Source organism: Acomys minous (genome assembly GCF_964271855.1).
Source record: "Acomys minous genome assembly, chromosome: 9".
Lineage (NCBI taxonomy): Eukaryota > Metazoa > Chordata > Mammalia > Rodentia > Muridae > Acomys > Acomys minous.
This window is the reverse complement of record NC_140490.1, coordinates 59,775,578-59,789,799: the sequence shown is the minus strand read 5'-3', so window position 1 is coordinate 59,789,799 and position 14,222 is coordinate 59,775,578. Positions and strand designations below refer to the sequence as shown.

The 14,222-nt window shown below is 46.0% G+C and overlaps 1 protein-coding gene across 1 annotated transcript in view; it reads left to right on the top strand.

The window, feature by feature from the left end:
- The window catches only part of BPHL (biphenyl hydrolase like), a 34,875-nt gene that overhangs the window by 14,301 nt on the left and 6,352 nt on the right, over positions 1–14,222 (top strand). Inside the window, exons 5-6 of the mRNA XM_084796214.1 lie at positions 8,980–9,111; positions 12,214–12,337. Of these exons, the coding sequence (XP_084652340.1) occupies positions 8,980–9,111; positions 12,214–12,337 (256 nt within the window). The remainder of the gene's footprint in view (positions 1–8,979; positions 9,112–12,213; positions 12,338–14,222) is intronic.

Here is a 14,222-nt window from a genome sequence, read left to right as displayed (position 1 = left end):
CCATTGACAAGGCTGGACATCTTAGCAGTCCCATTCTGAAGGCCTGTGGAATTCTTGGTTGACTGCTGGTCTTCAGTGTACACTGGAATTCTGTGGAAGGTGGCTTGAATATTGATGAAGGAATGCTGCAGTGTCCTAATTAGGGTTCCTGTAAGCACTAGTTTTTAACTCTTTTATTTGGGGTTCCTTAATGCCTCTATCTCCCTTTCAATCCCCAGCCCTAGGTAGGAGAGAAAGAAGGTTAGAAGGGACAGGGGACATAGACCTCTTTAGACTTAGTTCCAGCTGGTTAGGATCATCGAGTTCTTTGGGAAAATATCAATCTCAGTCACCAGAATATCTAACAGTCCAGCAACAGCAAACAGCAAGCACAGCAGGATGAACAAGCAGCCTTCTTTTTCCTTCCTTCCTCTCTCTGGGCTCTGATATTTATACTCTCCCAGAGTCTTCAGAATTCCACTAACTCCAGATGGCAAGGACCACTCCCCCTCTCTGAGCCATGTGAGGCAATTATCAGCTATAGACAAACTAAGGCAGCTTCATATCCCACACTTGGAATTAAAACTAAAACATATTTACATAACATAACTGAGTTTTTAAAGAAGCCAAAACTTCCACTACAAGTTCCTATTGCTGTGATAAAATACCATGACCAAAAGCAAGTAGGAAGAAAAAATGGTTTATTTCACTTTACAACTTTCAGGTCACACTCCGTCACTGAGGGAAATCAGGACAAGAATTCAAGGCAGAAAGCTGGGGCTAGGAGCTGAAGCAGAAGCCTTGGAGCAATGCTGCTTACTGGCTTGCTCCTTTCTCTTTGCTTGCTCAGTCAGCCCGGGGGGTTCCATCCGCAGTGAGCCAGGCCCTCCTACATTGACCATCAATAAAGAAAACGTACCACAGGCTTGTCCACAGGCAATATGGTGAGAGCATTTTCTCGACTGAGGTTCCATTTTCCCAAATGACTCTAGCTTGTGTGAAGTTGACATAAAACGAGCCAACACAACCAGCAACAGGATAGATGGACTTGCCAGAAAGAGTAAAGTCAAGCAGGCAAAAAGAAATCTCCTTCTTTCTTGCCCTTTTATCTGGGCTACCATCAGAAGCTGCCACTGATGTGTAGAATGGGTCTTCCTGTTTCAAATAATCTGATTAAGAAAATCCCTCACAGGAGTCCCTAACAGCTTGGATTTTAGTTGGTTTCAGATACAGTCAATTGACAACCGAGTTTAGCCATCACAGCACCTACAAACTTTACTGTGTTACATTTTCACTCATCAAAAGATGTTTCAAAATATCTTTTCTAGTATCTCTTCAGGCTGTGCCTTCACCTGTAGGTACTTTAGAAATGTAATGTTTAATTTCTAAATACTTGGGGTTTCCTAGATTTCTTCCTGCTACTAGTATTTAATTCCTTCTAGACTTGGGGAACATTTGAACAGTTCCAGGTCTCTTAAGTGAAGGTTTATTTTATACCCTGGGACATGGACTACCTTGCTCTAAAATTGAACCCCGCCCCCATCTCTACTCACTGCCCTTCCCCAGTCATTCAGCTGACCGCCCTCGCCTCCCTGGAGGGCTCAGTCCTCTTCCTTCTGCATCCCAGGGTGACTTGGTTCTGTTGATGCCACACACTGACTCCTGAGTGTTATCTCCCACTGCCACCATCCCCCTCACCCTCCTAGTTCAGAACCCTGGCTTCTTGGGATAGTCTGTCCTCCATAGCAAAAAAATCCTTTGTAAGGCAAAAATCAAGTGATTCCATCTCCCACTTTGAAAAAAAAAAAAAAAAACCTTTAGAAACTTCAAAGAAGTCCACTCAGCTTTGCCGGTACCCGCCAGTCTGGCTCCACTCCACCTTCTGACTGTCCTGTCTCTATCTTTCTGTGGGCATCCTTCACTGACGAGCTGCCTTCTCAGTAGTCACCCCAATACCCAGCTCCCAGGGTACCACCTCTGAGAGGGTGCCCCTGAGCCCATGAGCCTCGTGGACCCTGTTTGCACAGCCCACACTGTAGTACTTAGTCCTGGGCAAATTTTACTCCTTTGCCTTAGTCCCTGTAGAATAAGTTTCCTATCACCACGGCTCGGACTTTCTTTCCCTGCTTTCTGAAACAAAGTAAAAGCTCTCTCAGTCCCACAATACTCCTCACTGTCTGGGATATCTCCGTTTCCCTCCCCACCCCACCCCAAACTGCCATTGCTACTTCCTCATCCTGGAAGGTGGCCTCTGACCCAGCAGTCCAGTGGAAACAGTGCCTTCCGTGTAACCAAACCCTTGGCTGCTTTGTGCTCGCCTGCCGCCCTCTCTGTGGCCATTGAAAGCAGTCTCGGGCTGTGCGTGGTCCAGCTCACACCCTCTTCTCAGGCTTGCTCTGGGTCAGCTTTCTGGCCACTGTTTCCATGGCCTCTCCCTGCTTGCTCTCTGGCTTTGATACGTGGGGCAGTGTCATTGAGATCCTCAAGTGTCATCCTTCTTTTCTGATCCTTTCCTCTTTCACTGTGCGTGTGTCTGTGTGTCTGTGTGTGTAGGTGTACCGGCATGTGTGCGTGTGTATGTGCCCACGTACGTGGAGGCTAGTGGTCTACTTGGGGTGTGGTTTGTTTTCTGAGACAGGATCTCTCACTGAACCTGGAGTTCCCAGCTTAGATGAGGCTGGTTGGCCTGGGAGCCCCAGGGATCTGCCTGTCTCTGCCTCCTCAGAACCTGGATTACAAGTGTGCACTGCTACATTCAGGCTTTTTTATGTGGGTTCTAAGCATCAAACTCGGGTCCTCAAGCTTGTGTGACAAGCCCTGTACTGAGCAACGTATCCCACAAGCCTCATTTCCCCCACTTTTTTTTTTTTTAAAGATTTATTTATTTTATGTATATGACTGATCTTATCTGCATGTACACCTGTAGGCCAGAAGGAGGCATCAGATTCCAGTACAGATGGTTGTGAGCCACCATGTGGTTGCTGGGAATTGAACCCAGGACCTCTGGAAGAGTAGACAGTGCTCTAAACCACTGAGCCATCTCTCCAGCCCTTCCCCCAATTTTAAAGACAGCATTTCAGTGTGTTGCTCCTGCTGGCCTCAAACCCTTGGGCTCCAGCAGGCCTCCTACCTCGGCCTCCATTGTAGTTAGACTGCAAGCACACTCCACCACGCCAGCTCTGTGCTCACTCTGTGCCCTTCTCTGTCTTCTCCTGGCTTCTGAGCCCCACATATTGGATTCTTTGTTTCATTCTTCTTATCTGCTTGCCATACAGATAGCTCCGTATGTCTAAAACCTGAGCTCAGTCTTTCCTCTTGGCCTATTCCTCTTGCTAAATGTCTTACCCTGGTAAATGATTCACCCGGAAGCATAGCACACACTGGGTTCAGACTGGAACACAGCCACCTATTACCTTGGCTTTGCTTTCTGTAGCTTCACTCAGCTATGCTCCGAAATCTTTCATGGAAAATTCCAGAGAAATCAATCATTAAGCTTTAAATTGTGTGCCAGGGTGAGAAGAATCCTGAAACATTCTGCCACACCTGGTGCTGCTGTATTACACCCAGATAACAAACCATCCCTGCGTTCCATGTGTGCTTGGTTTACTTAATACACTTCACGCAGTGAGGAGCGATGCTGGCAGTCCCACTACAGTGTATTCTGGTTGTTCTGGCTTACGGTAGTTATTACCGTCTCTTTTACTGAGCCTACTTAGCAATAAATGTCATTATCGGAGAGCACAGCATTGTAAAGTTCAGAGCTCTGCGGCTTCAAGAAACCAGGAGTCCTGGCAGCGTTTCTTGTGACAGGGTCAGGTTCTGTGCCATGGATTCCGTCTGCAAGGTCTTGGCTGTAAGGCTCTTAAGATGAAAGCCATATTCCGTCTGTCTTCATTATTTTTCTGACACCATGACCAAGGCAACTTATAGGAGAAAGTGTTTAATTTGGGGCTCAGGGTTCCAGAGGGTTCCAGTTCACAACCACCATGGCCAGCGGCATGGCAGCAGGCAGGCAGGCAGGCATGGTACTGGAGCAGTAGCTGAGAGCTCACATCTGGCGAGGGGCAAGGCAGGCAGGCAGGCATGGTACTGGAGCAGTTGCTGAGAGCTCACATCTGGTCCAGAAGCAGGAGGCACAAAGAGCTAACTGGGAATAGCATGAGTTTGTGAAACATCAAAGCCACCCCAAGTACACACGTCCTCCAACAAGGCCACACCCCTAATCCTTCCTAAAGGGTTCCACTAGCTGGGGACTAAGTGTTCAAATATATGAGTTTTTAGGGCCTATTCTCATTCAAACCACCACATTATCCAAGTTTATATTGGTGGGGACAGGCACTTAGTAGACTTTCTTGGTGCTTACTGAGTTAGCTTAATTAGTTTTCATTATGGTTATAGTGTTTAACATGGCTCTTATGTTCTAAAAGGAAGAGAGGGGACACATCAATTTTTTGGGGATCCAAATTCTGTTTTGAATCAACAAACAGTTTGATTCAATTGGTTACTCTGGGCATTTTCCTATGAAGCATAATTACTAATTTTGGGTAGTTATTATGCTTTGGGACAGAAATGGCTCCCTCTTGAAATAAATTAACAGAAGTAAATATATAAATGCAAATGATCTTTTTGAGTATGTTTTCTATGCCAAGCACTATTATCAGCAAATTTCATGTAGTTGCTTACTCTTTATTTCAGAGTGTTAATATAATTCATATTTTCTGATTAGGAAATGAGCACAGAGAGGTTAAGTAACTTACCTAGTTTCACACAACAGTAAATCTAAGAGCTGGGACTCCTACCCACTCCGTCTGACTTCCAAGCCTCTGCTTCAAGCACTGTTTATAAGACCTCTGGCTTCCCGGGCAGCAGCTACATTTCCCTGCCCTGAGATCTTGTGCCTCCTCATCTGGGAGGCTGCCTGAAGACTCATGCAGATCTGACAATTCTCACAGGCACCTTTCATTCCAAAACTCTACGTAAAGTCAGTGTATTAAAGGGCCGAGCGCTGTTCCCACAGCAGTCCGTGTGCTTCAGCAGGGGACACTGTGCTGAGCTCTGGGTTCTCAAAAGCTCTCGGCCTTCACATCACAAGGAACATGTTTTTCCTCATTGGTTTTTAAAAATATAATATTTAGTCATTTTAATTCAGCTCTTCTGGCATTCCTGAACTATGTTATCTGTGGGCCTGCTGGAGCCTCCCAGACAGATGCTGCTGACATCCTTGCTTCATCCCAACTCACCCTGCCTCTTCCTAGCTCCTCCCTGTGCTCCCCCTGCCTCTCCCCAGCTCCTCCCTGTGCTCCCCCTGCCTCTCCCCAGCTCCTCCCTGTGCTCCCCCTGCCTCTCCCCAGCTCCTCCCTGTGCTCCCCCTGCCTCTCCCCAGCTCCTCCCTGTGCTCCCCTGCCTCTCCCCAGCTCCTCCCTGTGCTCCCCTGCCTCTCCCCAGCTCCTCCCTGTGCTCCCTCTGCCTCTCTCCAGCTCCTCCCTGTGCTCCATCCCCGCTCACCCCACCTCCCCTCATTGAGCTTTGGTCACATAGGCTTATGCTCCCAAGCAACATAGATTTGTCACCAGGCCATACAACTTGTGATTTCTTGTATGCACTGCCTTCCCTGCCTTCCCTTCCTGTCCACCGCACTGCGAAGGCTCTTTCATGGTGCTGCTTGTGGTTTCCACCCATGAGTTATATTTACAGATGCTGTTGGGAAAATCTGCCTGCTAGTTTGTGCACTCTGTTACCCGTGGATGGTTGGTTTACCTCATGTTGGTGGAGACACTTCTACCAGCCCCAGTGGATGAAACTGATGACTGCTGGCTTCACAGACCATATGACAAGTGACAGCTTGTCACTCTTGCCTGGAAACAGTGAGCATGAACTCAGATTGACCTTGGCTCCTCTTACTGATGACTGCCACACACACACACACACACACACACACACACACACACACACATACACACACACACACACACACACACACACACCACCAACTCACCCTCCCTCCTTGGCCTTGTTGTCAGAGTTTGCTATCTCTTACGGAGTCACTCACACATATTCACTAGTTACTATGACTATTAAGGCACGGGAATTGTATTTTGTGGGGCTGGGGAGAAAGCTCAGTTGGTAAAGTTCTTGCCATGCCAGCATGAGGCCCTAACTTCTAGTCCTAGTGCCCATGTGAAAGGCTGAGTGTAGTGGTGCATCCTTAGTGCTGTAAAAGCAGACAGGCCTCCCTCACCAGCCAGCCTAGCCTAACCCATGAGCCCTATCTCATAAAACAGGGGAGACAGTGTATGAGGAGGAATGACACGCAGTACTGTCCTCTGGCCTTCAGGTGCACCTGTCCACAAACATACAATCCCTACACACACACACACACACACACACACACACACTTTTAAAAGTTTTATGTGTGTGAGTGTTGTGCATCCATGCGTGTCTCCATGTGCATGCCTGGTGCCCACAGAGAACAGAAGAGGCAGCATGTCCCCTGGAACTGGAGTTACAGATGGTTGTGAGCTGCCATGTGGGTGCTGGGAGTAGAAGCTGGGCCCTTTGGAGGAACTGCTGGTACTCTTAACCACTAAGCCCCCAGAAAAGAATTTTTTAAAATAACTATATTCCATGGAAGACAGGGTTGTTCTATTGCAAGATGGCCCCTCATAGTGTGTGGTCTGCCAGGTAGTCTGCAGTGTAGGTACCCACAACCAATTTTTAAGTTGTTGTTGTTGTTGCTGTTGTTGTTGTTGTATTTGGGGGAATAGGAGATGTGCTAGGGGTTTTACCATTGAACTCTCCCCCCCCCTCCACTCCGGCTTCCTTCACATCTTGCTAGCTTCTTTCCCTTTCCCGCTTTCCCAATTCCCCTTTCCTTATTTTGAAATCTTCCTCTTCCTGATAGTTCCCTCTTGTTTTTTTAACCCATCTCACCACACCACTCCCTGAAGTCTTTTCTCTGTTTGCCCAACAGTTCAACCATTCTAGTCTCTGCAGTCAACTCACCCTGGCTTCCCTTTGGATATCTAGACCAGTCTTCAGAGCTAGAGGCAGGCACCTCTTCAGAAGGCAGTATAGCTGTAAATCACAATGATTTCCTCGCTTGGGTATGTCCATTCACCCAGGATACCTTGAGAGCACGCCAGGTGCTGGCCACTGTCAGTACTCTGCAGAAATTACCATCTGACATCAGTGTGTGGTACTGATGTCACCTGACCTTTCTGGTGTGTCCTTTAACAGTGCATGTGCTAAACGCTTTCTTACACAGCGTTTAATATGCTCAGGAACACCAGGATCTTGACCACAGTGCTTAAGGAAATATAGAAAAGATCAGGCTGAGTAAATCACATTTTTTGCATTATTTTAAAGGTAGAGGTTAGTCAGGCGTGGTGGCACACTCCTGTAATCCCAGCACTCAGGAAACAGAGGCAGGTGGATTGCTGTGAATTCGAGGCCAGCCTGGCCTACCAAGTGAGTCCAGGACAGTCAAGGCTACACAGAGAAACTCTGGAGGGGGGGAGGGTGAAGAGGAAGTAGAGGTTATGAATTAATTACCTATAATATAGTTTAGACTTAGTAGTTATCTCTACAACCTATTTCTTCAACAGAAGAACTTACGTGTACCATTTGTTTGTTTCTCAATGTACCAGAAAAACTTCTCTAAAAAGCTGACCCTTCCCTGCATCTGTGGCTCAATCAACCATGGCCAAAATGGCTGAAAAATACATTACCTCTGCTTTGAACATATACAGACATTTTTGGTCATGATTTCCCTACACAATATAGTATAATTCCTATATAGCATTTAAATTACATGAGTTGAAATTAAATAATGTAGAGCTGGTTTAAGTATGTGGGAGGAACTGTGCACATTCTCTACCATTTTGCGTCATGGGCTGGAGCATCCAGAGGGTCTGGAGCACACAGGGGTTCCTAGAAACAATTTCCCCCTATGCTGTGTGACAAAACAGTTCCTGGGGAGATGCAATACACAGGTCTCCTCACCCCAGACACAGATTCCATGACAGACCAAAGTATGGACACCGCTAAAGTCCAGCCTGGTGAACCATGAGCTTTATACCAATATATCACTTTCCAAGGGACAGAAATGACACCAAGACAACTGCATCACCAGAGTCCTCCCCAGTATGGGTGACCACTCACAAAGCTGGGGACCTGGAGCACACTGCACAGCCCATGAGTAATTCAGCAGGCTGGGGAGTGTCCTTTCCAAGCACCTCAGTTGGTTCAAATCTCTTCCATGCAATTGGGATGGGTTTTGCTCCTTGTAGGCAACTGGCCTAGTCTCGGAGTCTTTTTCGCAGCTTTTCTCTGAGGTTCTTCTTTGCAGCTCAGCTTTCGTTAGTCTGAAATGGACTCTGCTTACTCTGGCAGGTAGGCACCTGGTTAATCTGATCAGTTTCAGGGACTTCCTGAAGGTATTTTGAATAGTTTACCTTCCTGCTTAAGGCGCTTTCTCCAGGATGAAATGCTTCAATCTTGGAGGAAACTGTTATACAAACATTCTAGGAACCAAAAGTAAACTATAACGTCATTCTCACTCCAGAGACACTAGTTAGAAAAATGTTTCCTTTTACTGTCTTTAGCAGAAAACATTCAACTCAGGTCTGATTTCATTCACTCACTAATGATTTATCATGTTATTCCAGTGCAGGTCCAGCCTAGAGCAAAAACCCTTGCACCTGGCATGCATCCCTAGGGGAAGCGGGACAATCAGGAACAAGGCCCTGCAAAGTGGCCATAAGTGCTAAGCAGGGCAGATGGAGAGGGAAAGTCACAGAGGGCATGTGGGTGGGGTGAGGCTCTCTAACATCTGAGTAGGGAGCTAGAGGATGTGAGTGAGCCAGGTAGGTACTGGGAAAGGTCTTCCCAGCAGGTGTGACAGTGAACATGATGCCCAGAGGTGGCCTGGGCTGAGGTTACTTCCAGAAAATACTTTAGTATGAGACTAGACTCATTCCTGTCCACACTTTGGTTTTCCAGGTATCCGAGATGTTTCTAAATGGAGTGAGAAGGCAAGGAAACCTCTGGAAGCCCTATATGGATATGACTACCTTGCCAAAACCTGTGAGAAGTGGGTGGACAGCATAAGCCAGTTTAAGCATCTGCCGGATGGTACGTTGCATGGACTAATGGTTCCTTTGCTAATTGCAGGGCTTGAATTCCTCCCTGGGCTTTCCAGCATTCCTCCATGATGAATAAATGCAGCCGTTATCCTCACACTGTTATTGTGTAGACAGAGACTGGTTATCATACACCATATGAGTCCTCGTATAATAAGTGTAAAGGCCAGACAGGACCATGTGAATAAAGGTTCATGTTGACGCTTTTACAGCGTTCGTTTTCCTTCAAGTCCTTTGCATGTGTGGCTGCAGAAACCTCCAGAAACCTCTGTCTATACTTTCTAATTGAAGAGGAGGTTCATTAGAAAGAGAGCCACCATAGAGAGTTTTTTCCCCTGTCTGCATGGGTCCTCCTGGGACTCATCTTACTTCTAGGACAAGGCAGGAGGAAATCTCTGCATCCATGGTCTTCAGCCCCAGCAGAGCCAGGGGGTAGGCATGGGGGTGGGGGTGGGGGAGACTGTTGAGTTCTCTTTCCAGCTTCAGAACCAGGTGATAGAACCTTAGCTGTGGATAAATATCTCCTTTTGTTTATCTGAAAAATTAATAAGATTTCCAACAAAATTAACCTCTTTAAGTGTATACATAGCTCTGTGTTTAGTCAGCTTTCTGTCACTGTGTCAAACACATGAGACAATCAGCTTACTGAGAAGGAAAGTGTATTGTGACTTAGTTCTTTCTGGTCCATGACTGCCTTTAAGGCTGGTGGTGCCGTGAATCCTGAGAGGAGAGCTTGGTAAGGGAAAGATGAGAAAGAGGAATAAGCTGGACCTATGTGCTTTCACTAGGCCCCACCTCTTGAAGGTTCCGCCACCTCCTGTCTGCTCTGTCTGCTCCGCAGGAGGGAACACGCTCTACATGAGAGCCTGTGGGGAATGCTAACATCCAACCTGCTGCAAGCTACGTGGAATGACTCTAGTTCCCTCTTTCTTCTTTTTATTTTTGTAATTGCTGCAAGAATAGAGTAGCTAAGATTTAAGCCTGGAGAAGTTCGGTTACAGAATGCTTGTGTCTGAAGGGGCAGTTTAATCTATTAGGTAATCCTTTCCAGCATGAAGCATCTGTAAACTTTTGCAATGAAAGGGGCTTTGGAAATGTCACATGTCTGGTTTATGTTCAAAAGAACAAATCCACGCCTTACAGTGGTCCTGTTGAAATGCAGTTTCCATGCATAGTAATAAATCTTTAAAACGTGTTTCTTTGCACCTTAAAACAATGGAGGGGGGTGTTCTTAAAAACAAACAAACAAACAAAACTAGAATGATATGAGACAGTTCCCCCATGAAAGTGCAAAGCGTGGTGCAAGAAGGCAGTGAAGAGGTGGAAATAGTGTTAAATGGACAATTCAGAAGCACATTGTGATACAGAGAATCCAATATGGAAATCACCTGACAGCAGGATGTAGTTCATCTCCCGGCTGTATTCCCTGACTTGATAGGAGTCTTTTGTTCGTGGCTGTGTGCGCAGGTTTACAGACACTTGGTCCAGCATGGGTGACTGCACAGGGCGGAGTCACCTAGGCCTGAGTTTGAGGTCTTGGCTTGCCAGGATGGCTTTGAGCAGTGACTCGGTTTCTGAAGAACATACTACTACCTACTCCTAGAGGTTCTGTGGGGACTAAGTGGAATAATACACACTAGTTATCATGAAAGTGCTATCACTTTTATGTATTTTTTTAAAGTACCTAATTTATAAATGTTTGTTGGCACTGAATGAGTTAAACTGTCCGTGCTAGCCTGGCATGGTGGTGTGTGCTTTCAATCACAACACTTCAGAGGCAAAGACGGGTGAATCTGTGAGTTTGAGACCAGACATGGTGAGTACCAGTCCAGCAAGACCCTGTCTCAAAAACAAAACAAACAAACAAACAAACAAACAAAAAACAGAAACAAAACCAAAAAGAGTAAGTGCTGTAAGCATTAACAGGTCCTGCCACAGCAAGCGGTTGTAGAGCCGGCATCATCAATATCACCTCATACAGCTGGCAGGTATGTGCTGCCCAGTGACTGAGGAGGAGAGCTTCAGAGACCCAGTCAAATGGTCACTCTCCCTTGGTGGAGAACAACCCCCAGCCCAAGAGAAGGGCAGAGGCCTGGTGCCCAGTGGGTAGTGCCTCATGCACTGGATCCCAGCCAGCTCAGTGCTATAGCACAGGCAGAGATGGGAGAAGAGTGAAGGAAGGAGCTAGTGGCATAGACACCTAGAACCTTCCATACAGCTGACCATATGTGTAGCCTCGCAACAGCCACGGCAACTGTGATTATTGCTGCTTGAGACGGAAGCTCTAGCTGGCAAGGAGCCACCAAGATGTGGTCGTCAGGAGTGTCATTAAGACACAAGCACGGAGGAGTAGCTTGCATCCTATGTCAGGATGACTTCAGTGTGAAGTCTCCACACCAAGGACTGGCTAGGCTTTAGCCATTGAGACACAATCTCAAGGGAAAAGGCTTCAAATGCCAGCTATCATCCATGTGACTGACAGGCCATCTCTTTGCAATATAAGACTTGTGGAGGTTTTGCTTGCTTATTTGATTTTTCTGTCATTTTACATGAATAATGAATTTGACTCAGAAAAAACTGTTGAGTTTACTAGTACAGCAGCAACACAGACAGAGCACAGAAATAGAGGAGAGAAGCCTAAGAATGTTAAAACTGGAAGAAACTCCAGATCAAACCAGCTTCCACTGACAGGGAAGCCAAAATGCAGAGGGACGTGAGTGTCCGCAGATTTAAAACCACCTAAGACAATAGAAAAGGCATACCTTGGCTTGTTCTGGACAGTCCAGCCCATGAGCATATGGTCATATTGCTTTGTGTCTGTGGTGAGGCAGCCAGTCACTTCCCAAGTCAAAGAACAGAAAGTAAGAAAGGGTAGGCTAGGGTTTCACAATCTGATTTAAGTGCATGTCTCCCGTGACTAAGGATGTCTCACAAGGCCACATCCTGAGGCCTTCACCACTTCCTAATGGCGCCTCTCTGGAGATGAAGCCTTTGGTGCCTTTGGGGAGCATTAAGGTCCAAAGTCTCTGCAGAGTTCCCCTTCGTCCCCGCAGAGTGCCTGTGCTAAGGCTGTTCCCTGTGCTCCTCATCTCAGGTAACATCTGCCGCCACTTGCTGCCCCTGGTCCAGTGCCCTACCCTCATCGTGCACGGGGAGAAGGACCCGTTGGTCCCACGTTTTCATGCAGACTTCCTTCTCCAGCATGTGAAAGGGTCACGGTGAGTCTTGTTACAGCTTCACAGCCCCTACATGCTACAAAGCCTCTGAGGAAATGAGAGAGGCCGTAGGAAGGAAAAGACGGGGGAGAGGTGGAGCTTAGGACACTTGGTCCTCATTTGGTCAGAGAGTAAGTACCACAGTGCTTAGAACCCCACAGGCACAGAGGACCTGAGCTCTGAGCTCGGTGAGGCCAGTGTGTTCCTGGGCACTGCGTTCTGTAACAAGAGCATCACTTCAGATTTGTAGTAACCATTGATAACAATTTGACATACCTGAGGATTTTTAGTTCATTTTAAAAAACCAAAGCAATAAGAAACACTCATAAAACCAAGCCAAGAAAGTAAATTGGCCTTTGGTAGCCAGCCACATACGTATAGTCATATTCTGTATTCACCTCTGAAACTTTTTCTTCACTAAAATAATATTGTAAAACTTTACCAGTCATAACCACCTTAAGTATGTCCTCAGACCCTCCACGTGCCTGATTTTAATGCCTGTGGAGGGCCTGAACTGCTTAGCACACTGATCACTGAGCTTAGGTCCCTATCCTCAAAGTCCCTGAAACCCAGAAGGGAAAGCTGGTGCCCTAACAGCTCCACTGCCTGTGGGTGAGTCTCCTCAGTGCATCTCAACACTTCCCTTGGGTTTTGGAAATAAGTGGAGGGGTTGTTTCTTATTCCACAGCGAAATACAGTTACATAGTAATTCATATATGTAGATATATAAATTATATGTATATATTTCTAATTCTTTACATCCAAAAGCCTCTCTTCATTCCATACATTTTTTTTAATATCAGTTCAACCATAAGGTGAACAAATACAAGAATACGAGCAGGAAATAGCAACGGCTTTGGGAAGAATGTAGAGTAAAGTGGAGAATAAAGGTCGAAGTAACATTAAAATTACACTATAGGTAAACATAGAGATTTTTATAAAAATTTAGAAGTTCATAGTAAATAAGGCATTTTCAAACTTGACTATTATAAAAATTATAATACTAAGCCATGGTTGTGGCACAAAATTCAAATAGCTGACTTTCTTACTAGTCTCCCAGATGTTTTCTATGCACCTCATTTTCTAAGTTTTTAAACTCCATACATTTAGAGTAAGCTATGTGATGTTCCCACATAGCATTTTATAGCTTGGAGATCTTTTACTCTTATAAAATATCTAATTAAACTTTACTACAAACTTAGGGGAAATAGTTCATTTTCTTAGGTGAGAACTCAAGGCTGGTTGGTGTTCTTAAGCAGTAGTTCAAGCCATTTAGTTGGTAAAGGCTGGAAAGTCCTGAATTTTCCTAAAACAGGGTTTTGGTTGTTTTTTTTTTTTCTCACCATAGCACAACTGCCTCTTATGAATGTGCCCTTAGAGAGATGGTAGGACAGCTAGCTATGTCTGGTGGCCTGACGTGGTTTCTGCTTTTATATACTGGCCCTCATGATAAATACAGGGACTTCCCTTCAAAAGCCAACCTCATTTAAACGTCTGCCTCTGAGGAAGTTTGCCCTAGGAATTCTGTCCCAAACCCATCTCCTAGCAACAGCATACATCAATATTGAAGAAAAGCATGCCCTTCCTGTGCATTTGGTGGAAAATCGTTTTCTTATGTTGTTATTCTCTGGAACTGACGGTTTGGAGGTAAAATATTATTAGCAACGGATCCCTAAAAATGACCATATTTTCCACCCCTTTTACTAAAAGAGCCCTTTATTTGGGTGGGAACCTGCAAGACCATGGGTGGTTTCCTTGGGAGCACAAAGAAAGCTGGGTTCTCGGAACAGCATGTCCCTGCTGAGCATCTGCGCCATGCCATGTGAGGCAGGACAGCAGCATGCCTCGCCAGACACTTCTTACTATGCTTAGACGTAGACTTGCTCAC